The following is a 24932-nucleotide window of genomic DNA, read 5'->3' on the forward strand; positions in this document are numbered from 1 at the left end:
GAATTAAATATATCAACTCAAATCGAACCACCCAACCACTCGTTTGATTGGTCTAGGTGCAGCCAAAAAATTGTTTGGTGCACATGGAGTTTTCTATGAAGCTATAAAAATCTAATTCCCAAGAAGGCCATTGCCGCATAATTGAACAAGATCAAAATCTCATTTGTTGATCATAGAACTTCTTGAGCTTTGGTGTCGAGGCACTTTGAATAGGAGATACAAAAGAATTCAAGTGATTACGACGTATTCCGATCTGAGAATCAATCTCCCGGTGGACCCATAGAAGGTTACCCGGCGTACATGTTCTAAAAACTCCTAGTTTTTCGGAACACATTGTTGTGGATCTCAGCGCTCTGAAATATTCATGTAGCGATTGAAATGCAAAACGAATCATTCATACATCCAGAATGTCTAAAAGCTCTACTTAATTTTAAGATCAAATGATCTATCCGTCATATCCAAGAATCGACACTATCATATAGGTGACAATTTTCAACCCGACTTGAGACAAATACAAAACAATCGCCGCCAACATTAACCGACGCGGCAATTACAACAGAAGAGGAAGCGATAGAGCATGAGAATGGCAACGCCGCACCAAGAAAAGGCCAAGAAAAGGGTGCCATTACGCTACACATCTTCGCTGGAACCATGCAAGAACTCATCTATCCTAACTCTCTACATGAGTTTAAAAAGTGCGCTTATGGACTGCCCTAAAAGAGAATCTGAAGGCACCTTGATAACGAAGTTCAGATATCTGACTAAATCAAGTTTGACATGTCTAAAATGAGCCCTAATCACAGCATTAAACAGTGTTTGCAGGAAATACAAAACAGCGACAAGCGAGTTGAAGTTAGCCTGCAACCGTTAGTAGTTCCGATCTATTCTCATCCCAATAGTTGAGAGCACATGAAGTTCAGCATGACACACAAGTTGTATGATACTTCTAGCTTTGCTTTGCCTATCGACTATTTTATCATCCGTTGCCTAGAGGTGTTTTTCTTGTGGTGATACCTGTCAAGTCCAGTAGAGCTAACCACAATTTCTTGTACAGCATATCCTTTTCCTTCCAAACCCTATGGGCCTCCATGTCTCTCGCTTGTTGAGCAGTATTGCCTTCTTCCAACTCTGTTTAGGTCTAGTTCAAAGTTTCCGATGCATCTCATTCCTCGAGAATATATTGAAATTTTCAGGGCTAAATGCAATAGTTTTTGTCATCCAGCGTCACCTTTGTTGAAGTTTCTTGGAGGTCATCAACTTACTACAAAAGCAACAATACATAACTAATGTCAATCACCACACACTAAGAATTGTGTAATACATGCAAACTAAATCAATCATAATCTGCCACAGCGTACTGAATAGAGAGTTCAGTGTGTTCCCATTCATGATTAGCCATTAAAATGTATAATTAAATAATCAAGTTATAGATAAGAATTCCTATGAATTCTCCTATTCTGAAACTCACTTACATCAAGATTTTTCATAAAAAGAAAATGCTATTTGAACGACAATTGAGTCGTCCAAGATTATCTAATCACTCCCACTGAATCACAATCCCATCTATACCATTCTTACATTCCTTCATAATTTAGAAATTTATTACTACCAAAAAGTATATTGTTTTGGTTTTGCAGCTATTTCAAAATAGACCACATTACAGAAAATGAGTGATTTGAAAAATATTTTACAAAAAATGATTGTTTATATCATTTAGAGAAATCGATGGAACATGTTTCCATCATCGATAACAATCTATGCCTAACCATTTGCATGGAAGATAAAAAAACTTTTCATTCAATTTGTAAGCAATATAAAAGATTATGTTTTGAAAAATGTTTTCCAAATCATTCATCTTCAGCAAAACGAACACACCCTTCAAAAAATTTTATAGGTAGTAATTACCATGGGCAACTCTACCGTGTTTCCGTCCAACATGCTAGGTTTGACATGTGCATGTTATGTGCCATAATCAAATTTTAGCAAGCACTTGATTAGCCAACTCAACATATTCTTTGTCAACGGTGTTATAGTGAAAATCCATAGAAGTTGTACCCCAAGTTTGATCAGATGCACTAATTTCAAGTGGAGGTCATGACAAGTAATTGGACAAACACACGTGGTGAACATGGTAAAGCTTGCTTAAATGAAACGCGAACCAAATACCATGACAAATGCTCTTTACAAAAGCAATTAATAATCCAGTGCAACCACATCCTCTCTTTTTCACTCTGCCTCTTACTATGTTGTCACATCAAGTAACCTCAACTTTCATTATGAATAACGAACATACCTTGTATAATCATGACTAACTCTGAATATGTCTGCATCTAACATCGAGAACAACATGGCGAATGTGTGGCGCATACCACTTCACTCTCTCCACATGTTCTATCACAACTTCCCAAGGATATCCTACAAAAAGCCAGCAACCACAACAGTGTTGGTGGCTTGTATTCCACATTCAGATGATCTTTTTGTACAAACTACTTACCTTCAGATTTAGCAATTTCATGCATTGATCGTGAAACATGCTCAGCCCATGTACTCTCCTCTGAATCTTTCACATTTCCATGCACATGTAGCATCCCACCTTCCTTCCTACATTGACATGACTGACTTTATGCAGGTAGACTAAAATATTCAAGACCGTACTTGAGCTTAAAAATATGATATCCATCACATGAAACACAAAAGATATGACATTGTGGCACTTGACAATCTAGTGCAGAGCATTGATGCTGAACCTAATTTGCTAATAGTGCATTTTATCCAGCCTACACTGCACTACACATCGAACTCTCGCCAGGGGGCAATTTTCGTAATTCCACAATCAACCAACCAAGAGCATTCAATTCGTAATACCCCCTGAACAAGATTGATTTCAGTAATTACATATTAAGTTTTTATTTTCAAAGCCACTAATTCCAGTTAATGTCACATGATAATCAGTGAATTGGAAAAAAAATAAAGAAAAACAAAAAGACAACCTTCTGTCTTCATTGCTATGTATGTCTTATATGGATATCCTGAAAATTATTCTAAATATCTCAGTAACTGCCCACTCCCTCCAATTGTCTCCTTTTCCCAACTCTGCTAGTGCCTGCCTCACATTTATGTCACTAGCCAAGATGACATTCTTTTTCAAATTGAACAAGCTAATGGAAGTGTCTATTGTCATTGTATAGTGGATTGTCACTGCATGAGATGAAGGATTCACATGATGAAAGAACTGAGTCCCCCACCATTCTGATCAGTTACCCGCATGAGAGAATGACCTTGAGCTCTAAGGGCAATGCTTCAAGGTTTCAAATCTAATAGCACGGCCAATGGTTGAAAGTCAAACTTTAAATTTGCTTAAGGTAATATAATGTAACTACTCCTCCCCATGGTCTGCTTAAGCAAGGTCAACAAAAGGTGACAGGCTGTCTTATGATCCTCACAAACAGGAGAATAAAGGTAGCCAGGAGCTTGGAGGAATGAGAGGAGCACACAATATCGTTATTCGAAATCAGAGACTTCATCAATGAATCTAAGGATGCTCTAACCATAAAACTTTCCTGTCATAGATGGCTCCAATCCCCTTGTTTTGAATTTTCATTCGTTGACAATTCAATTCACAGGTCCAAAGCAAATACATTCAGTAAACATGTGATTGTTTCACGATGATGTTCAGAATTTTCTAGCTTCAGACAAACATAAATATCCCTGAAATTGTGCCACACAAACACTTTCACTCAGAAAGCACAAACCCAAGAAATTTTCAGCTTCTCATCATACAAGATCATCTGTCAAAATTTTTCTGGACAGCTAAACACATTTATGAAGAATGTAGAGTGAGGAAAGTCGAAAGTCACCTTAATGACCTTATAGCAGTTACCCAGCTGCCCTCACTCGATGGAAGGAGACCAAGACACACTCGATCAGCAACCCCCTATAAGAAAGCATCAAGGAGTCAATATCAGATGCAAAGTTTATTCATACCATCCTCCCAAAAACCATAGGTTAGAATATCTTGATTATAGAAAACAAACAAACCCAATCCACAAGAGAACACTTCACAATCCAATAAATCACCAATACACATTGTAAATCAATTATAGACAAAAAATGGTTATCCCATTCTAAGATAAATCCAATGCTTTACAACGAAGAAAAGAACCTAAAAGCGTTCACAAGTAATTTTAGAGTTACCAAGATTATGTAAGTTGACTAGATAAGTCTCATGAAATAAAGAGTTGCACGATGCAAAAGTTTAACATAGCACATTTATTCTGTGCAGGATACATAAAATCAAAAGTGAACCCATTCACTGATTGAGAATCAGACTCCAAGAACATGCTTCTAACCAGGTCTGCAATAACTGACAGAAATAAAAGGTACCAAGTCACTTTTGTACGAGAAACATGATGCCTACAAGATTCAAAGTAAATTCCAATGTATTAAAGACTTCCAGGAACAGTCCCTCCAAAGTCAGTATACTTCAAATCCTCTTCAGAGTTCAGATTCAGTACAATAAGCTATTAGAAGTCAGCCGTAACTTTTCAATCGTATTAAATCAGATCAAATGTAAATCATTCATAAATTACCCACTTAACTTATTTCAGAGCAAGTGGATACCAGATTACACTAGGCTGCAAACAAAAGATATATATATATATCTAAGGACAAATCAATCCCACCTTGGGTGCTGTGATCCGATTATCTCCTTCAAGAATGACACAGCGATCATTAACCGAATTGGCCTGCAAATTGTGACGTAGTGCCTCAATGGCATGAGGGTTCCATTCACAGGCATATACTAGCTTAGCCTGAGCCCTGATCAATAGAAGGTTTGTCAGAAGCACACAAAATTAAAAAGAACAACTAAAAGTGAGAGAGATATTAAAACTAATTATCACAGTTTCATTGTTGGCAATTGATAAGCAAGAATGACCTCTCACTGTCAAAATCTACCGGATTTCTATTGGTTAGATGTTGCAGCCTTATTATAATGCAAACTTTATTTCTTTCCATTTTCATGATACCCACAACCAAATCAAAGGTGAATAAGAGCTAATCATACCTAACAAGGAAGGGCAACACAAAGTATCCAATTCCAGCGAACAAATCAACAACAACTTCACCTCCACAATCTAGACGAGCCATGCGAAGCTTCTCGGAAAGATTGCCCCATGAGAACATGCACTTAGTAGCATCAAAAGAATACAAGATGCCATTTTCACGGTGGGCAACCCAACCATCATCACCAAAGAGGATCTTCAGAGTACTGTCCCTTGTAGAAGTAGGCGCAACATAACCCTACAAAAGCCAGCAGAGTTTATTTTAAAATCAACAAGAAAAAACACAAAAATGCACCAGAAGTTTTCAAGACAAGATGAATCGTGATTTTTAAGTCGTCTATTAGAAGAGAACCAGGTTTCTAAAAATCAGAAAACAATCTGAGAGGTATGTTTTGCAAAGGCATTTCCAGCTCTATGGCAAACAGAAAGTGAAAGCTTCAGAAAAACCGATAAGATATAAAGGGGCAAATATCCCCAAAAAAATGTTACTACACATATGCCACATCCTCAGTCAATTCAGCAATTCAGAACTTTTTCATTTAACAAATACAAAGAATGCACTAATTCTAGATGCACTTCTTGATGCCACATTCAGAACTCCCAAAAAAATAAGGAAGGATAAAGTAGTAAACATCAGCACAAAGCTTACCTTGCGAGCAAGGCGACAAGTATTGAGGACTTTGGCAATAACAGGCCAGAGCTCCTCACCAATTGTCTCCCAAATTGGATCCTTGAAGGATGTTTCTGGAAGAACAACAATATCTGCTAGCCGTTCCCATCTGAAGCAGAAAACAGAAACACAGTTGAGAAGATGACATATATTGAACTCAAATTTAAAAAAAAAAAAAAAACTGTTGAAGAGACGCATAGAACAATAAAGGAACATTATGTGCTTTACTATAATTCAAGTATAATGATAGTCAGACACCAAACTCACAACTCTTTTGAAACACAAACCTTGCGGGAAGCTGCTCAAGAAGTTCTTCTGATAATCCTTTCTGCTTAACTAGCACAGCAACTGCTTCCCTCATCACAACATATGGAGATCTATTAACTTTTTTGACTTCACCAATTCTATCAACCAGTGTAGTTGCGCCACTTTGCTTTAGAAGATTCAAGGCGGCTGACCAGGGATTCTGATTCAACAAGACATCTGATTTTACTGATTGCTCTGAAGAACACAGCTCATTTAGCTCCTCAGAAACATCTGCTCGATGATCCTGCTTCTCATACAGAACACAAAATTTTTCAGTCACGGGGAAATAAATTTGCATTCCATCCTCACTGGTATTTACCTTCCTCCCCATGTCCAACCATCCAAACTTCTTCAATAAGTCCTTTGCTAGCTTTGCACGGGTCCTTTCAACTTGTAGAAGCCAATGCATGGGACTTGTCTGAGGTCCTACCATTTCAATTGCTTCTTCAAACTTCAGGTCAGAATTCTCACCAAAACTTTGAGCATGCTTAAGTTGTAGACCTTGACCCTGACACTGACCATGTGTTTCCTCAGTCACCTCTCCTTGACGGCAAGGGTGCTTGTTTCCACTGGATGGCATACTGTGACTTGAGCTATCTAAACGGAGCAGGTTAATTTTCATGGGCTCACTAAACTTTGTTCCAAATGCATAACAAGCTGCCCCACCCCCAATCATGACAAGATCATCACCAATGACATTCACTGTAGTACGCACAAACAAAAATCTGCTGACTGAATTGAGTGCCACATGCTTCCAGCCTTGCAGCTGCAGATCTAGCAGTGACAAATCTTGAAGATGCTGTTTGACAGGACAACCGCCAATGATGCCTATATATTGCTTATAGACAAACATTGAGTGAGAGAACCTAGCATGTGGCCCTTTGCCCAATGTCTTCTCCCTATGCCAAGCATATGCCTGAATGTCAAAGCTGTATAAATCTCCCAATGCCTTTTCACCATCATATCCTCCAAACATGAAAACCTTCGATCCATATGACACCATAGAGTGTGAGTGACGAGCACATGGCTGATCTCCACCTACCACTAACTCTTCCCAGCACAGATTGCTTGTATCCAAGACAAAGCAGGATGAATATATCGATTCATTGTTCACTCCACCATATACAAAAATCTTTGAACCTAAAACTGCCGCTGAATGGCGATGCCTGTTCAATGTTTGGATTAATTTAAAAGCAAAGTATGACAAATATGTATGTAGGCATGCAGAGCATGGATAAAAGCAAGGAGGATGTTTTGTAAGTTTTTGCACGTAGATCCAAGTTTGATTATGTACATGCAGCAAACAAAAACTCCATAAACTCTCAAATTAAACTCAAATTTGAGCAAGGATAAATGAAAAGCAAAAACAATCTGATGTCAATGTTAAATGCCAAAAGGACTATGATTAAAAACTCTCTTGCAGCAAATCACTACTTGGCAGTACCTTGGTGGAAATACATGACCATTGCAGTTTATCAATTTCCATTCATTAGTAGTTGTGTTGAAGACCCATACATCACTTAGAATATTCGATGGATCGGTCCGGCCACCAATGACAAACAATTGATGTCCGACCAATGATGCTGTATGGCCCATTCGTGGAGAGGGAGCACTTCTAACAGCAATAGTCTCTAACGTGCAGGACGATGGATCAAGAAATAAACAGTCATTTCTTCTTGCATGCCTTCCCATTCCTCCAAAACCACCAAAAATAAGAAGTTTTTCCCAGTTTCTCCTATCCACCGTGCAGGCAGAGTGACCCCAAAGGAATAGTTTCTCATGAGGTTCACCTAGAATTTTCAGGGGAGTAATAGACAAGCTGAAATCCTGATGCACTGTTGGCCCTGCCAATTGTTCAAAAACTCAGACTTGGTTGCATCTAAAAGGAGAGCTCTCCTGCAATCAAAACCAGATTAATATACAGTCACTCTGTAATGGATTTTAATAGACACGACCCAAAAACTTTAGCCCTCCCTCGCAATTTTAGACTACGCAGCCTTTATCAGGTGAAACTTGAAAGGATATAGGCATAAGGAATGAGAGCTTTTCGAAAGTCAGCATTTTACATATAATTATAAATTGTAGAGACTGCAGAGCAACTTGACCTCCCAAGAGCAATTTCTCGTGAAGCAGTCAATTATAAGAAAAAGACATCTATAGGAATTATTACTTTCTCTATAAGAAATTACTTGCTTAACCAGTTGATGATAAGATAATTTTGTTACTATTATAGATGCCTATAAATACATTTATTGACTGCCTAGCTCCCAAATCCATCAAATCTAGCTACAAGTTGTATCTTTGCATCTTCTCCATATATATTTAGGCAAAGCATAAATGATAGTCATTCGAATAGCTGAACAATTCATAGATGATAACGAACTGGACATCCACAAAGAAACTGGCCAAGCCATGCCATCCTAATGTGTTAGCAGCACATGAGAAGCAGAATAGCATACTATAAGATTATCCCTTGAACTAGCAATTCAATTAGCCTTTTCTTTACAAAACAAAAGGAAATGCATCAAAACAATACAAGTACGATTAGTAGTCTTAGCCATTTCGTGTGCCACAGTTGCAGAAGCAACGCAACATGGATGTCGCAAACGTAAAGCAGTTGATTGCCCGAAAATCGAACCCAACCATTTGTAAATGTCATCGACCATCAAAAGCGAATGACATTCGGCTTCGATTCTAGCCATTTCATTTACATCAAAACGACATCTTGAACTATGTAAACCAAACCTAATCACTGAATATGTAATGAAATGGAGGTCTCACCATCTTTCGCATCTCCATCCAAAGTAGCATCAGTTTCTGAACTTTCAACACAAGCAACACTCTCAAACTCACACTCCTTCAAGCTCTCAGCATTCCCCGACATGCTCAGAGTCTTCCCATCCCCAGCACCGTCCGCTTCGCCCTCGGAACTCCAAATCCTCCGCAACGCCTCGTGAAACTTCTCGGTCCTCCTCCTGTTCGCCTCCATCTTCTCGTTCGCCACCCCGACGAGGAACCTCACGTACTCCCGCGACACCACAACCTCCCGCGCGTCTCCCAGCGGCACCTCCATCCGGATCGAGCACCGGATCGCGACGATCACCCTCCGGCTCGCGCTCGTGATCCCGGACTCCCGGAACCCGCAGGCGATCGCGGCGGACACCAGCGCCTGCGCCGAGCTCAGGTCCCTGCACTCGACCGCCACGATGAGCGGCTCGAACCGGAACACCAGCTCGGACGCGTCGCGCTCGTTCGGCACGCCGTCGGCGGCGGCGGGGAAGAGGGAGGACAGCACGGAGTCGGGGTCGGCGGGGTCGTGGGAGATGAAGAGCCAGGTCCCGCCGCGGGCCTTCTTGCGCTTGTCGGCGGCGGTGGCGGCGGCGGCGGTAGGGGCAGGCTGGGAGAGGATGGAGATGCGGCCGCTGCAGGAACTGGTGGTGTAGTAGGAAGGGTGGCGGTTGATGGTGGAGAGGAGGGGGACGATGGGGGCGTCCAGCGAGCCCTTCGGCGACTTGTCGGCGTCGGAGCTGCCGAGGGACGCCAGCGTCGCCGCTTTCCTCTTCTCGAACTCCATCGTCGGCGGCGGCGGCGGCGGCGGCGGCGGCGGCGGCGCGCTCTCTCTCTCTCTAAATCGGAGCGTAAATTGTGGAGACGGCGGTGCAACCTGACCTGTCAAACCTCTGCTCTAGGGTGATCGACGGGCCGGTTCAGTCCGGGCACCGGCCCGGACCGGTCTCGTCCGGCCGATTCAAAGCTAGTTTATAGAGGTCTATTTGGGTACGTACCAAGTATTATCTAATTTTATTCTTTTATTTTTTTTAAAAAAATAAAAATCGGTTTGATAATTTTTTATTTTTGAAAACAATTCCAGAACAAAGCCCATGTCATTTTTTTGTCTGCCATTGGCAACCTCAGTGAGCCTCACCCAATTGTTGCAAGATTGACTCTTGCCGGGGTCACTAGACCTTGTCTAGTCGTCAACTAACTAGAGGAGGAAGAAGAGAATGAAAAATAGGATTATTATAAAATAAATTTGAAATCAAAAAAAAAAATCATAACAAACATTTTTATTTCAAAAATAAAAGTTTTAGATAGTTATCAAACCTTCAAATGCTCAAAAACTCATTTAGGAAACGAGAATTAGAAAAAATTATTTTCAAGCAAATATTATTTCTAAGAACAGAATGATTATTAAACACATTTAGCCTTGACAAACCTATCTCTAGCTAGTTTGGTTTCCAATTTTATGTCTTGAATTGGTCGATTCTACTTGAAAACTTGAAATCCAAATACTCCAAGGTTATATCAGAGTAGAACTCAGAACCAAACAATTTTGAACTGATTTGCTCTTTACACTAGTAATTATATATATTTAAAAATAGAAATATTTGTTGAAATCAAATATTTTTAACATAACATCATTGAGCAAGAAAATTTGCATTCATATTTGACACACACATATTATATATAATTAAAAAAAGAAGAAAAAAAAGGGGGCTCTAATCGATTTCATATCAAGTGGGTCAATTACTGATTCTAAAATTGAGAAACGGTGATAAATTGATAGTTCTAAGTTCCATATATGGAACCTATCCACTCTAAGGGTACCACTTAAGTTTGTGCAACGATCATCTACCGGATCAGGATTGCTGGTGGGCACATTCGGCTTTGTTGGAGGCTCACCAACAACATCATGTTATGAAGAGACATTTAAGAAATTATGAAAAATGAACAAGGGCAAAATTGAAAAAGAGATTTTTATTTTCGTTTTGGAAATACAACATTCTAAAGTACTGCGGACCTCCCTTGAGCTAAAGGTTTTGAATATGCGCATGATAACCATTTAGGGTGCGTTTGTTTGCGTTTGTTTAAAAATTGTTAGGGGAACGAGGAAATAGAAAAAAGTGTTTACATTAGGGAGCAATTTTTGAACAAAACAACGCATTTGGTAAACTTGTTCCGGGAATAAAAAATAAACAGAAACATGTTTGGTAAATTTGGATAATTTTTTATTTCTTTTATTTTTTCTATTTTTCTTATTTTTCCTTTTCATTTTTTTCTTCTTTTGGCGGTCGCCGGCCAAGGCCTTGGCCGGCCGGCCGGCCGCGAGGCCGAGCTCGCCCGGCGGGCGAGGCCCGGCCTCGCCGGGCCACCGCCGAGCGAGGCCGAGGCTCGCCGCCGCCGGGCGAGGTCGGCCTCGCCGGATCGGGGCGAGATCGAGGTCGCCGGGCGGCGCGAGGCCGACCCTCGCCCGGCTACGGCGAGCCTCGCCGTGGGGGCGGGCCGCCGCCCTCGTCGGCCGGTTACCCCGCCCATGGTCGAGACCGCGACCGGCCAAAAGAAAAAGAACAAGAAAATAAGGGCGTGCATGGAAACGTTTCTTAGAAACGTTTCCAGACACTTTTTGTACGGAAAGTGTGCCCGGGAACAAAAAAAGGAACAAACGCGTTTGGTTGCGTTTTTGTTCCTTTTGTTTTTTGTTACGGAACGAAATAGGAACGAGAAAAAAAGAAACAAAAAAGTTGTTTCTAAGAAAAGAAACACTTCTTGGAAGAACAAAAGAACAAAAACGACTCTTCTCTCTCTTCTTCTTCTCTTCTTCTTTTCTTCTTTTTTTTTCTTATTTTTCTTTGGCCGGTCGCCGGCCTCGGCCATGGCCGGCGACCGCCGTCGAGGCTCGGCGTCGCCGGGCGGGCGAGGCCAAGCCTCGCCTTGGGCCGGGCGACGCGGCGTCGCCCGCCCCGCGGCGCTCGGGCTCGCCGGATGCAGGCGAGCTCGAGCTCGCCCGACCATGGCGAGGCTCGGGCTCGCCGGATCTGGCGAGCCCGAGCTCGCCCAACCAAGGCGAGGCTCGGCGTTGCCCGCGGCGAGGCCGAGCCTCGCCTTGGCCGGGCGAGCTCGGGCTCGCCAGATCCGGCGAGCCCGAGCCTCGCCATGGTCAGGGCGAGCTCGAGCTCGCCATCCGGCGAGCCCGAGCCTCGCCCAGCCAAGGCGAGGCCGAGCCTCGCCCAACCACAGGCTCGGCCTCGCCAGGTGGGCGGCGAGCCTCGCCGTGGCCGGGCGAGGCCGGCCCCCGTTGGCCGGTCGCCCGGAGGCAGTGGACCGAAAAAAAGAAAAAAATAAAAAGAAAGGAAAAATAAAAAATAATAAAAAATGTTTAAAAAATTAAAAGAAACAAAAAAATAATAAAATTTAACCAAACGTGTTTGTTCATTTTTTATTCCGGACCAAACGTTACCAAACGCGTTCTTTTGTTCAAAAATTGTTCCGAACGAAACACTTTTTTTTTTTTTGTTCCCGGGAACAAAAAAAACAGAAATAAATCCACGCGCACCCTAAAGAAAAAAAAAAAAATAAGTGTTTCTCAAAAGTGTTTGAAACAAGAAACACAAAATTTGTGTTTCTTGTTTTTTTTTTTGTTCCTGGGAACAAAAGAACAAAAAACAGAAAAAGTGTTTAAAAACAAAAAAGAAATACAAACAAACGCAGCCTTAGTTTCTCTATTTCTCTATTCTCCAAAGTAGGTTTGGAACAAAAATATGTTAGGTGACGCAATTTCATTTTTCTATTATAGAATAAATTTCTACTTCATCGTTTATTCTTGTCATTGTCCATCGCTCACCACCACCAGCGGGACGCCGGATGAAGCCACCCATCTCTCACCCATCACTTGTGGGACGCTAGACATCGATTGCTCATCGCCGCCTCCGGACGCTCACTTGACCCCACGTTGTCGGTTGTCGATCGCCGAATGTTGCCCGCTTGCCTCTTGCCGCCAATTGCTAACCCCCCCAATTGCTAGCCACCAATCTCCTGGACCTCCCACTATTGATTGCTGGTCGCTAGTAGCGACCTGTTATTGGTTGCTCGTCAGTCGCTAGATGCCTCTCATCATTGCTTATGAGGGAACAATTTTGTGTTGTTATTAAATAATTTTTTATTTTAAAAATAAAAAAAATTAATTTTTAATCAAAATTCGATTTCATAAATAGAATGATTCCTATGTACGGCCTTGCACACATTTCAAAAAAATTTCCCAAAAGTTTCAACCGGCCGTATGCTGCACTACCAAAACAAGCAGGGGAGGTCAGACTCTGGGCTTGAAGAAAGGCCCAACATCCAATGAACTTCCGCCTTTCTCGGTTCCGCCCCTCTCGCTCCCCTGCTCCGCCCCTCTCCTCTCTTCGCAGCTCGCCGCCGCCGCCGCCGTCGCCGCCGCCGTCGTCCGCCGTCGCCGGGCCTAGCTCGCCGGATTCGCCGTCGGAAACAAGGTGAGCCTCGCTCCCCCACCCTGCTCTCGCTCGCTCGTCCGATCCCGAGCCGCCGCCTTTGACCTCCCGAATACCGTTCTCCTCAAATGCGCTTCCTTTCCGGCGTTTCCCCCTTCGCGCCTCTCGGTGCCGAACCCCCTGCCCTAATTCTCTAGAATCCGCCGGTAATTCTCGGCCGGTCGCGCGCGAATGTCGCGAGAGTCCGCCGGAAAAGGCGCCAATCATCAGATTGCGATGCTCGAACGCGAGATTGTTCATTGTGTCCGTACAGTTTGTCGCGTGCTTCTCATGAGCTGTATTGATTGAGTGTTAATTCTTGCTGCGGGGCAATGGTTGAGGGCTACTTACTGGTCTGCTGTGAAGGAGCAGTGGAGTTGTTTGTGTGCATGGGTCAAAGGTTTGTGCCTCGAGTCGTGTCGATCTCTAATGTCGTGTCTTTCGTGTTGGTTTTGTGTTTAGGGAATGGCATTATGGGAGTGTCATTGCATTGAGGGGAAGGATTGTGCATGATCGTTGAGTTTTTATGTCGCTGCTACAAAATTGATGAGGATGTCATCTTGCGCCGATTCCTCCGGCAAAGGCAGCCATGTTAGTCAAGCTGACGTTCTGCCCACCGGGGCAGACTTAGATGAATGGCGTAAGAGTCCGGCGAAAGGGGAAGAGGAAGAGGACGAGGATGAAGATGTGGACTTTAATCCCTTTCTAAAGGAAACGCCTTCGCCAGACGCATCATCGAGTCTGAGCTCCGAAATTGAAGGAATAGATGGGGACGTTGTTGAAAATGGAGTTAAACCTTCACAGACGGCGGAAATTTATTTGTCAGAGTTGACTGATGAGGGTCAGAGTTTTGCTGTTGAAGATTCTGAGCATTGCGAGGGGGGGAATTTTGTGCTAAATTCCCCTAAACTAGTATGTGAACAAGAATTGCCCGAATTTGTCGCCGGAACACTCTCTAAGACAGATTCAGAGATCCTGTCCCAAGCTGAAAATGGGCATTTACAAGGAAAGGAAGATCATACGAGCAGCAGACCTGACTCCCACAGTGACGTGGTTGTGGAAGCTACGAATAGCTGGAAGGCGGTAATGCACTCGGATGAGGAGGATGCTATTTGCAAGCGTACGAGGGCTCGTTATTCTCTAGCACGTTTTACTCTTGATGAACTGGAGAGTTTCCTGCAAGAGACAGATGATGATGAGGACATTCAAAATGTTGATGATGAAGAAGAGTATAAAAAATTTCTTGCAGCTGTTTTAATAGGTGGAGATGGCAATGGTCATCCAACTCCTGACACTGGGAACGTCGATGACGAAGATGAGGATAATGATGCTGACTTTGAGATTGAACTCGAAGAGGCACTTGAGAGTGACCTCGATGACAGACCTAGTGATAAAATCACAAAAGGAAATTTTGAGCCTTCCAGAAGGCGGCCTGAGACAAGGCAGAACAGACGGAAAGACACCTCTGCAGAGTGTAGAAAGAAGCTTCTTCAACATGGGAAGAGACCCTTGCGTCCCCTTTTACCATTAGTACCTGTTGGATCGACTCCATATTTACCAGCATCAAGTGGACAACCTTCTATGACTGATGCTCCTCTGAATTATGCATCTTTAACAGCCAATGCGGGTTGCATGAATGGGTTTGCTCCTAATCAGATCGGCCAGTTGTATTGTCTAATACATGAGCATGTGCAGCTTCTTATTCAAATATATTCTCTTTGCATTCTCGATCCCTCTCGGCAAAACATTGCATCACAGGTTGAAGAATTGATTTTGCAAATGCTTCATAAACGCGATCAGATAGTAGCTCGGAGAAGCATACCATATCCTGGTATTTGCTTTTCCCCTGCATATGTTTGTTCATCGACATCTGAGGGTTCTAAAGCATCAAACATGGCACAACAGACTTTGGGATGTGCTTCTACATTAGATGCTGAGGGGGTTACCTCTTCTGTGGATAATCAGATGCTGGCAACTCTAAATGGTTCCCAGGGTCAAGGAAAGGGGGAATATGCTGGCAGTCTGGCTGTATTTTCTCGAGCGATGGAGGGTTCTGTCTGGTTGCCGCATATAAGTGGTCCTGTACTGTCGGTTTTGGATGTAGCTCCGCTTAATTTAGTGAAGAAATACATCGATGATCTGCGCATTGGTAAGCTGTTTGCTACTTAGTTGTTCTTAGTCTATTTGAATAATAGGTTTCAGTAAGATATGAGGGTTTTCTCGGGTCAGTTTGGTCTCTTTTGGAAGGCTTTAAACCGAATTGATTATGATAGTTTGGCATTATAGATCAAGTGCAAATTTGACTGTAGAGGTTACCAAACTGGGAATGTTTTAGTTTTAAACCCAACTTGGTTTTAAATGTGAACCACTTATGTTTGCAGTAAGGTTTTAGAAATGAAGGGCATAAACTGCTGTAACACAAAGTTAATTCTGGCTTGGTTATAGCTTTATGTTCTAATTGGCAATTCAGTTCAATGATTTGTCTGGCCTTTAACTGGTTTGATTTTTAGATGAATCCTTCTTGTTGGCTGGGATATGGTGTTGGCTTCGGGATAATGGTACTACCACTTGGATTCTGATTGTAAGTGATGGCTTGATGTATAGTGGCTTGTAGTGGGATTGGCCTACCCACTTTGTTTGATGAAGAAATGAAGTTAACTCACCCATAAAAAAATGTGAACCACTTGGTAAAATTGAGATTCTCTCATGTTGTCCAATCTGAAGACACACTGCATAATTTATGTGTTCTTGTTCAGCAACAGATTTAAGTCTAAGCTATAGATTACAATTGTTTTTTTGTAGATCTGTATGTGGTAGGATATGAATGACTTTGTAAGCTCTTTCTTTTTTTATATACAACATAGGTAATGTAGATAAATAATGAAACAATGCACAATTTCAGTTGAGGTTCTTCATGAGTAAATTAAAAGAAAAAAAAGTTATACCGACTCAATGGGTTTGACAATTTTGAAACCGTGGATAACAGATAAATTAATAAACAACAACCTATTTCCTCTGTCAGGGATATTGGTTTTTGTTTTCTTAATGCCTCATAACAGGAGAGAGAGCTTATTTTAATTGGCTTGTATTTATCATGACAGTCCGGGAACAGCGGCGATGGCATGTTGAATCTACCTGTGATATTCGCTCTGAAAGGGAGCCTCTGTTCCCCACTTCCAGCTCTCTGTCAGCTGTAGAAGGTGATATTCAAGTTTTAAGTGGAGTTTCTTCATCAAATGCCCGTAGTGGTTCTCCTTCCTCAGGTCATCATCCACTTAAGAGATCATTAGCTGCGGCAATTGTGGAAAGTGCAAAGAAGCAATCAGTTGCCTTGGTTCAGAAAGATGTTGCAAAGTTGGCTCAGATATTCTTTCCACTGTTTAATCAAGCACTTCTTCCTCATAAACCACCCCCTTCTGCTGTGGCAAACAGGGTGCTTTTCACTGATGCTGAGGATGAGTAAGTTGCATACTGCTATTTTTGTTATTTCTCATTTGTTTAGAGTGGATGTTTTGAAGTTGAAGAAAGGTAATAAAGGTTGTATGCAGTAGGAACTGTAAACAGAAATTAATTGGAAATTGATTGGGGGAGAAAGTAACTGTGCTGCTGTATGTGTACTTGTTTGATGTCTGTGGAAGTTTTACAGCTTGATTGTCACGATGTCAGAAATAATCAAAGTTTTGACCCCATTAGTATGATAATGGTGCAGGCTACTTGCTTTGGGAATAATGGAATTTAATACGGATTGGAAGGCTATTCAGCAACGATTTCTTCCTTGCAAGTCTAAGCATCAGGTACTTTCTGGGCTTTATGGTGCTTATTATATGGGTACAACCTTTTAGGTAACCTTTTTCCTGAACAGAAGTTATTCTAGAATTGTTCACTCATTACAACATGTTAAGTTTATTTGTCTAAGACAGTTCCTATGGCTGATGAAATAAGTTTGTAGTTTTATAAGGTGTTTAGTGAGGAGAAGTTTTGATTGAGTATGGGGCTTTTTATGCCTGTTTAAGTCTATGATGGCATCATCACAAATATCTCTGTTGCAGATTTTTGTACGGCAGAAGAATCGCTGCTCATCCAAGGCTCCAGAGAATCCCATAAAGGTGTGTGTTTCTGCCAAAGTCAACTTATGATTCTTAATTATTGATTTGTGCACTGGATACATGGCTAGCATTATTTACTGACTGGGGGAACAAAATTGAGCCGCTTCATAAATGAGGCAAAAGAGACATTAAGTATTTAACTTAGATTATTATTGTTGTTGTTGTTGTAACAATGGATTTATCTTGCAATTTCAATAAGTAAAACAGATAGATTTATCTTGAATGAGATTGACAATAATTTATTGTAAACTGAACAGTTTGCTCCTTTTTAGAGGTGTTGCAGGGGCGATTCACATGAAATAATAAAAAATTGTTAATGTATAGTCCTTTTGGAAGTAGCAGTGGTTGCAAAAGTAATAATTGGGCCTTGCTTGAGGTTTTCAATTTAAGGAGATTAGAATTCAGGGCTCAAGGTGGCTACCCTTACTTGGGTTAAAGCAAAGTTAATCCAGAACTTTGGATAATGGATGTAATCGAAAGAAAAAAAGAAAAGAAGGGAACAGATATAGACCAGAAATGCTGTATGTCAGTCTCGCGTCTAGCACATAGATACCAGAGTATACAACCTAGTCATTGGAAGTAATTATGGTTGGTTTTCACTTGAGATTTGGACTTCAAAATAAAGTTGAATTGACGTTAAAAGCTTTGTGTCTCGAGACCTTTGACTTACCTGCTCCTTGGCAACCAATGCTAGGAGTTTCTTGGAATTCGTTTCAATGGAATTATGCTGCAATGATCACATTTTGGGAGGATCGCCCACTGTTGGCTCACTCTCTTATACAAATGAATTAAATGAAAATCAAGGAAAAGCTTTAATGCAAATCTTTGAGATGTCTCTTTCTATTAGTAGCATGTTATCTTCACCATATTCCATTTGTAGGCAGTAAGGAGGATGAAAACCTCTCCATTGACCGCGGAAGAGGTGCAATATATACAGGAGGTAAATTTTAAGTTGTTCATTCTTTGATATCTGCTTGTTATTTTATGGAAAGCTGTATATGACACCCATGATGTAAATATTTTCAGGGGTTCAAGATTTATAAACTCGACTGGATGTCAGTATGCAAATTCATTGTGCCACATAGAGATCCATCCTTATTACCTCGTCAGTGGAGAGTTGCCTTGGGAACTCAGAAGTCATATAAACAGAATCCAACTAAAAAGGAGAAGAGAAGGGCGTATGAAGCGGAACGGAGAAGGCGCAGAGGTGCAAATCCAGCGAGTTGGCAAAATGCATCTGAGAAGGAGGTCTGCAAGTTTCCCTTTTGCACATAGAAATGATATATTGATTTTGTCTACTTAACGAATGAGCTGCTAATATAATGGGCTTACAAGTGGGTATTTGTCATTTGCCAAGAAACATTGCATGGATTACCATACACCATCCTACACACATTTATATTATAATTCTCCATGTTATCTTTACTGGAGAAATGACTTGATTACATTGTACTCATGCGATGAGTCTCAGTTAATGCCTTAAGCTAATTTTTGTTGTTTGCAGTGCCTTTAGTAAGTAAAGCTTCCATCCATGTTAAATGTCTTCCATCACTTTTGGACTATTAAGAGAATGAATTCTAAAATTAGACCGAGGAGCTTCCACAATATGATGATAAATTTCCGCATCCATTTGCTTTTCTTTCCAAACCAATATTTGAGAGGATTTGAGCTGTGTTTTGGCCATTGGTTACAGGACTATCAGGTTGAGCATGCTGGCGGGGAGAACAGTTGTGAAGATGATTGCATTGATGACCCTGAAGAACCTTATGTACACGAGGGGTTTTTAGTGGACTGGAGACCATCTTTCAAACAACCTCACTCTTATGTGGGAAAAGGAGGCATTCATGGCATAAGTGAAGAGGCTGCTTATGAAACACAACACCATGCTGGAAGCATGCATCAGTTTCCAATTGCATCAACTTTTCAGAATACTTATTCTGCATCTCGTGTCATTCATAACAATGTGCATGGTACCTCAGTACCAGTTCATCCAGTTTCTGAAACAAGTTTGTGGACAGCCAAATCTCCATTCGGTCCCCTTTCACACAGAGGTCGTCAAACTGACAGCGCACGCTTAGTAAAATTAGCACCAAACTTGCCCCCAGTGAATCTTCCTCAGAATGTTCGTGTTATTTCTCAGTCTGCATACCTAAGCTGTGATGGAGCAGCTTCCACTATTACTGGGAGTGCGGATAATCGACCATGTCATGCAGCAAAGGTTGGAGACACACCAGCTGCCCAACAGAGCAAAAGTATATCTCTGAATGATTCTGTTGCACATTTGCCGCGAGAAGAATCAAGAGCTTTCAAGGAGAAAACCGTCAATGAGGAAAGAGGCATTGATTCTGATTCCCAGATGCATCCCTTACTCTTCCAGGTCCCTGAAGATGGTGGCCTGCCTTATTACCCATCAAACTGCAATACCCTTGCTCCTGCCCCTTTAAGTTTTTTTTCTGGAAGTCAGCCGCAATTAAATCTTAGTCTTTTTCATAATCCTCAGCAGCTAAACAATGACAGATCTTTTAGGCCTAGGGACTCTGCTTCCAATGTACGTGGTAGTGGAATTGACTTCCACCCACTACTTCAAGGAACTGAAGAGGTGAATGGTGATTTAACATCTGCTGGCTCAAAGGCTCACCAGTCTGTTTCTGTTGCTGTGCTAGCTAAGGTGCCAGCCAGTGGTGCCTCCTTGACTACTGGCACTGATCTTTCTTGTTGTGCAGATAGAGTTAGTGAATTGGACCTAGATATACACCTAAGCTCTTCATCCTCATTGGGAAAGACAATAGGAAAGAACACTGGGGCTACTCATAAACTTATGACCCCCATCAGGCATTCAGCAAAATCTGGGACTTTGCTTAATAGCCAACAAGCAAGCAATCCTTTTGACCAGCAGCCTGAAAATCTGTCTTCTGTTAGAAGTGACTTAATTTCAGGATCCCAAATGTTAAGCAGACAAAATGATGTCGTTCAATCCAACATGGACTTAGCAGGGGATGAGTCTCATCCGGGAATTATTATGGAACAGGAAGAGTTGAGCGACTCTGATGAAGATATAGAAGAACATGTCGAATTTGAATGTGAGGAGATGGCTGATTCTGAAGGAGAGGAGGAATCAAGCATGGAGATTGTTGCTGATACAAATAACAAGGTGCATACTCATTTCAGGCATCATCATACCATGTTGCTTTCTAGTGCTCAGGGTGCAGAATTTGTTGTTTATGCTAATCTTGTATGTCATGGCATTCACATATTGTATAGTAGGTGATAAATCATTCGTTCGGTTTGGTTGTGACCTGGTACATTGTTCTTCTGGACAGCTGCTTGTCTGGTGGATAATTTCTGACATTCAGTTGAGGAGGGTTGATATCTTCGTTCTTTATCCTCTAACTTTAGTTGATTTACCCCGTTGGAAACATTTCTTAATATTGCAATTATATTTGTACTTTTAATTTGGTTCCCAATTATTTTCTTTTGGCAATATGTCCTGCTAAACTCTTCTGTGATGTTTGGCACTAATTTGCTTCCATCACTGAGTCATTATTCCAGGGGCTCCCTCCATCCTACTCTCCTAACTTTAGCCTTACAGGCAGGCACACACGCATGCGATTAAGCTTTCTCTAGTGCTGTGAAAGTGAACTTTTCTATAATCTAAATTGTTGTGCTAGTTTTCTGAAATTGTTTTTGGATCTTGTAATGCCTTCTTGCTAGGAGGTCCAGAATCATGCTGCAGAGAAGGTGTCGATGGAACTACATGAAGATCATCGGCATGAATCGAGAAATGGTCATTGTCTTAAATCCAATGATTCTACACCTGGAAACAGCAGCCTTCCTTCCTTAAAGTTGGCTCTCACTTGCGAAGGGAGAGACACGGCGAGTAAATCATGGTTGAGTTTGGATCCAAGGTTGCGAGGCTGTCCTCCAAATCCAGCTGGCGAAACTCAGGCTCGAAAGCTTCGTTCACCTCGTCCAAACAGATCCTGCAAGAAGACAAAAACACGCATTAGAAATAATATGGAGCAGGTACCTGACCAAACTATGGAGGCCGCGAAACGGGTTGATTTGGGCACTTCCACCGTCCCTAACAGGCGGCCTCGAAAGCGGACGTGCAGGAGTAATGCCAATTCAGAAGTAGGGATTGCTATGAAGAGTGGTTGATTCAGACGCTGTAAATAGTAAAGAAATGTCTGTATCTCCAAATTTGTACTACTCTCTGTGCATAGCATGGATCGAAGACGAACCCACCATTCTATGTGAGATTGAAGTACAGTGAAAATGCTTTTGGGGATTTTTTTTTTTTTTTTTGATTTAGGATGGGGCTTGGATGCAAGTCCTGTTGTGTGAATATCTCCTCGACAAAAGGCACGAAGAAATGAACATGACCTCTTACATTTTGTCTCTCTCTCTCTCTCTCTCTCTCTCTCATGGGTTTATTTCTTCTTCATGACAAGTGAATGGTTTAAGCTTGATATTGTTTACACTCTGTAGTCCGTCCTACATCGCTGAAATTCCATCCCGCGAGGCAGCCATGGTGTGTTGTGTCAATTCAGTTGTGTGCAGTTCGCCATAGTACTGATTATGGGTTTGAATTTTAATGTCCGACTGTAAATGTGTCATAATAGTGGACTGTGGGATTTGCTCATTAGATTTTATTAGGGCGAGTGAACCAATCGTTCTCCTATGTATAGTGCATATTAGGACGAGAATGATAATCATTTTGGCCAAAAATTGATTTATGGTAAAGAAATAATTTTTTCTATTTTTATTTTTGGATTAGTTTCTAAGCAAAAATACGTGTTTGACAACGATATAAAATTTCTAATCTTGGAGTAGAAATTTGTTTGATAACTATATAAAATTTCTTCCTTCCAGCATCGGCCAATGATTAGCGGGCGGTGCTGGCGATCGGCAACCAGCGGTGGCAGTTGGTGGTCGGTGGCAAGGGCCAGCGGCAACATATGGCATATGGCGATTGGCGATGACGGATGAACAACCGACTAATAGCAATAATAAATAATGAGAAGAGTTTCTATTTCTTATTTCTGTTTCAGAAATAGAAAAATAAAAAAAATTATTTCTGATTTCTGTTCTAAACCTATTTCTCCAAACTTATTTCTAGACTAGAAATCTATTTTAGAAATAGGAATCATACGGATTTCTATACTATAAACAAGTCTGAAATATAAAAATAGTTTTGGAATAAAAATAGAATGGTTATCATGCGTGCTCTAACTTGATGTCCTTGACGCTAATGGAGCTATAGATCCTCACTTACCATCATATCAACACCGACAATCTCACCTCTGATCCTGCAGGTTATGAGAGGGAACAGTGTTGTAGCCGCGGAAGCTCTTGAACTGGTGAACAAGACTTGTTAGGTCCATTTAGTTCTAGTACTTCGTCGATGTTATGAACTTCTTACTTGCTGTAAATTCTGGAGGACCATCAAATCATATGTGGGGTTTTGTACCTGTCCAGCTCATGTTCCTTTTATAATAAATTTGATTCAGGTCTAGCTTGATATGGTATGACGATTCGGGAATTACACTTAAAAAAGAGTAAAGGACAAAGCTTGAACATGAACCTGGATTCGTCTCGTGAAAGAAAAGAAAACCATTCCTGGGAGGGAGCACGTTTTCACTGTCGTTTCAGTAGGTAAATGTAAATGTAGTCCTGCAGAATTCACCCTTCACCTGGCTGTAAAAGAATCTCAGTCGTTTAGCCGCATATGCCCTTTTCTGCTCTGGAATCATTGGACCTGTCCAGCATAAAATCTAGTCACTTATTTTCACGACCAAAATAAATAGCCAGACTAACAAATTAGCCACCACTCAAAGATTCAACTGGACCCCACAGGGAATTGGCGATAGGAGACGCATCAAAGTTTCACTCCCCATGCAATCTCCCACCGTGTCAAAAACCTTATCCCAAAACCTCATCCACTCTCTCCCCCTCCCTCCACTCATTCTCTCTTCCTCCATTACCAGAGACATCAAATTGGACACATTGAAGATAAGCCTCTGAGCAGAAAGAAAAGGATACATCTGAAAAGAACTCATACCCACATAACCAAACTCCCTTCTCCTGACCTGCAAAAACTTGTCCTAGAACATGTCTTCCTCCAATCTCACAATGTGGGCGTCCTCCAAGCCTTCTATCTCCGATGCGTCTCCGCTCTCCTTCCGGGCCTCCGTCGGCTCCATTTTCCAGCTCCCTTCCTCTGGGAGCCCGTCTAGAGCCAACCCGGTGGCCCCGATTCAGTGCAACCTCCGGGAGCTCCGGGACCGCATCGACTCGGTCAAGAACACCCAGAAGATCACCGAGGCCATGAAGCTCGTGGCGGCTGCCAAGGTCAGGAGAGCCCAGGAAGCTGTTGTCAACGGAAGACCCTTCTCGGAGACGCTGGTCGAAGTCCTCTACAACATCAACGAGCAGCTCCAGATTGAGGACGTCGATGCGCCGCTCACCAGCGTGAGGCCTGTCAAGAAGGTCGCCCTGGTGGTTGTCACTGGCGACCGGGGCCTCTGTGGCGGTTTCAACAACAACATCATCAAGAAGGCCGAGGCGAGGATCGCCGAGCTCAAGGGTCTCGGCCTCGACTACACCGTGATCAGCGTTGGCAAGAAGGGCAATTCCTATTTCCTGAGGAGGCCTTACATCCCTGTCGACAAGTTCCTCGAGGGCGGTACGCTGCCGACTGCGAAGGAAGCTCAGGCCATCGCTGACGATGTGTTCTCGCTATTCGTCAGCGAGGAAGTCGATAAAGTGGAGCTCCTCTACACCAAGTTCGTGTCCCTGGTGAAATCCAACCCGGTTATCCACACCCTCCTGCCTCTCTCGCCGAAGGGTGAGATCTGCGACCTGAACGGGAACTGCGTGGACGCGGCGGAGGACGAGTTCTTCAGGCTGACTACCAAGGAAGGCAAGTTGACCGTGGAGAGAGACGTGGTCAGGACCGAAACCATCGATTTCTCGCCGATCCTGCAGTTCGAGCAAGACCCGGTTCAGATTCTCGACGCCTTGTTGCCTCTGTACCTCAACAGCCAGATCCTGAGGGCGCTTCAGGAGTCTCTGGCCAGCGAGCTCGCCGCTAGGATGAGCGCCATGAGCAACGCCACCGACAATGCTTCGGAGCTGAAGAAGTCACTCTCCATGGTGTACAACAGACGACGCCAAGCCAAGATCACTGGTGAAATATTGGAGATCGTTGCTGGTGCCAATGCTCTCACCTAAAAGCGATGATACAAAATTCAAACTGGGTCCTTAAGCGTCCCAACTTGTGCTCAACTTGTGCTCTCTTATCCGTGTAGGTATGTTAAAGCATGTTAAGAGAAAGACCCTCTTCTTCATTCATTCAGATATGGTCTGATCCAGAACTTGCAGATAAAAAAAGATCGATTTTTGTTGTAATTCTCGAATTCTCGTATAAACTCTGTGCACAAATGAGGATTTGGATTCTCTCTCTTGGAGGAGAAGAGCATTGAAATAGCATATTACTTACTCGTATCTCATCGAGTCA

General features: G+C 42.3%; 3 protein-coding genes across 3 annotated transcripts; 2 read left to right on the forward strand and 1 right to left on the reverse strand.

The window, feature by feature from the left end:
* Positions 1–709: 709 nt before the first annotated feature.
* LOC104445708 (tRNA wybutosine-synthesizing protein 2/3/4) lies at positions 710–9752 on the reverse strand. Its single transcript, XM_010059620.3, has 10 exons — positions 8821–9752; positions 7484–7883; positions 6021–7205; positions 5713–5842; positions 5066–5301; positions 4683–4818; positions 3858–3934; positions 2495–2601; positions 2294–2415; positions 710–1261 (listed from the first exon to the last, which is right to left on the reverse strand). Exons 1-9 carry the CDS (start codon positions 9611–9613, stop codon positions 2309–2311), a joined length of 3171 nt encoding a protein of 1056 aa, XP_010057922.2. The 5' UTR covers positions 9614–9752; the 3' UTR covers positions 710–1261; positions 2294–2308.
* Positions 9753–13243: 3491 nt separating this feature from the next.
* LOC104445707 lies at positions 13244–21817 on the forward strand. The gene is made up of 9 exons (XM_010059619.3): positions 13244–13310; positions 13770–15456; positions 16409–16766; positions 17017–17101; positions 17357–17413; positions 18294–18353; positions 18440–18661; positions 19107–20564; positions 21125–21817. The coding sequence occupies exons 2-9, from the start codon at positions 13854–13856 to the stop codon at positions 21569–21571; spliced, it is 4290 nt and encodes a 1429-aa protein (XP_010057921.2). The 5' UTR covers positions 13244–13310; positions 13770–13853; the 3' UTR covers positions 21572–21817.
* A 1514-nt stretch (positions 21818–23331) lies between these two features.
* On the forward strand, positions 23332–24932 carry LOC104445706 (ATP synthase gamma chain, chloroplastic). Its single transcript, XM_010059618.3, has one exon. It carries the CDS (start codon positions 23525–23527, stop codon positions 24644–24646), a length of 1122 nt encoding a protein of 373 aa, XP_010057920.1. The 5' UTR covers positions 23332–23524; the 3' UTR covers positions 24647–24932.

The sequence above is a fragment of the Eucalyptus grandis genome, chromosome 5 (assembly GCF_016545825.1).
Source record: "Eucalyptus grandis isolate ANBG69807.140 chromosome 5, ASM1654582v1, whole genome shotgun sequence".
NCBI lineage: Eukaryota > Viridiplantae > Streptophyta > Magnoliopsida > Myrtales > Myrtaceae > Eucalyptus > Eucalyptus grandis.

What these genes read in the sequence shown, in the direction of transcription:
- LOC104445708 (XM_010059620.3), bottom strand. Translation starts at nt 9,613, where the DNA reads ATGGAGTTCGAGAAGAGGAAAGCGGCGACGCTGGCGTCCCTCGGCAGC. An exon ending in CTTGAGCAGCTTCCCGCAAG is followed by an intron (nt 5,843 to 6,020) that starts GTTTGTGTTTCA and finishes TTTCTGCTTCAG; the next exon opens with ATGGGAACGGCTAGCAGATA. An exon ending in ATCGGATCACAGCACCCAAG is followed by an intron (nt 3,935 to 4,682) that starts GTGGGATTGATT and finishes GCTTTCTTATAG; the next exon opens with GGGGTTGCTGATCGAGTGTG.
- LOC104445707 (XM_010059619.3), top strand. Translation starts at nt 13,854, where the DNA reads ATGAGGATGTCATCTTGCGCCGATTCCTCCGGCAAAGGCAGCCATGTT. An exon ending in CTTGCAAGTCTAAGCATCAG is followed by an intron (nt 17,102 to 17,356) that starts GTACTTTCTGGG and finishes TCTCTGTTGCAG; the next exon opens with ATTTTTGTACGGCAGAAGAA. An exon ending in CTCCAGAGAATCCCATAAAG is followed by an intron (nt 17,414 to 18,293) that starts GTGTGTGTTTCT and finishes TTCCATTTGTAG; the next exon opens with GCAGTAAGGAGGATGAAAAC.
- LOC104445706 (XM_010059618.3), top strand. Translation starts at nt 23,525, where the DNA reads ATGTCTTCCTCCAATCTCACAATGTGGGCGTCCTCCAAGCCTTCTATC.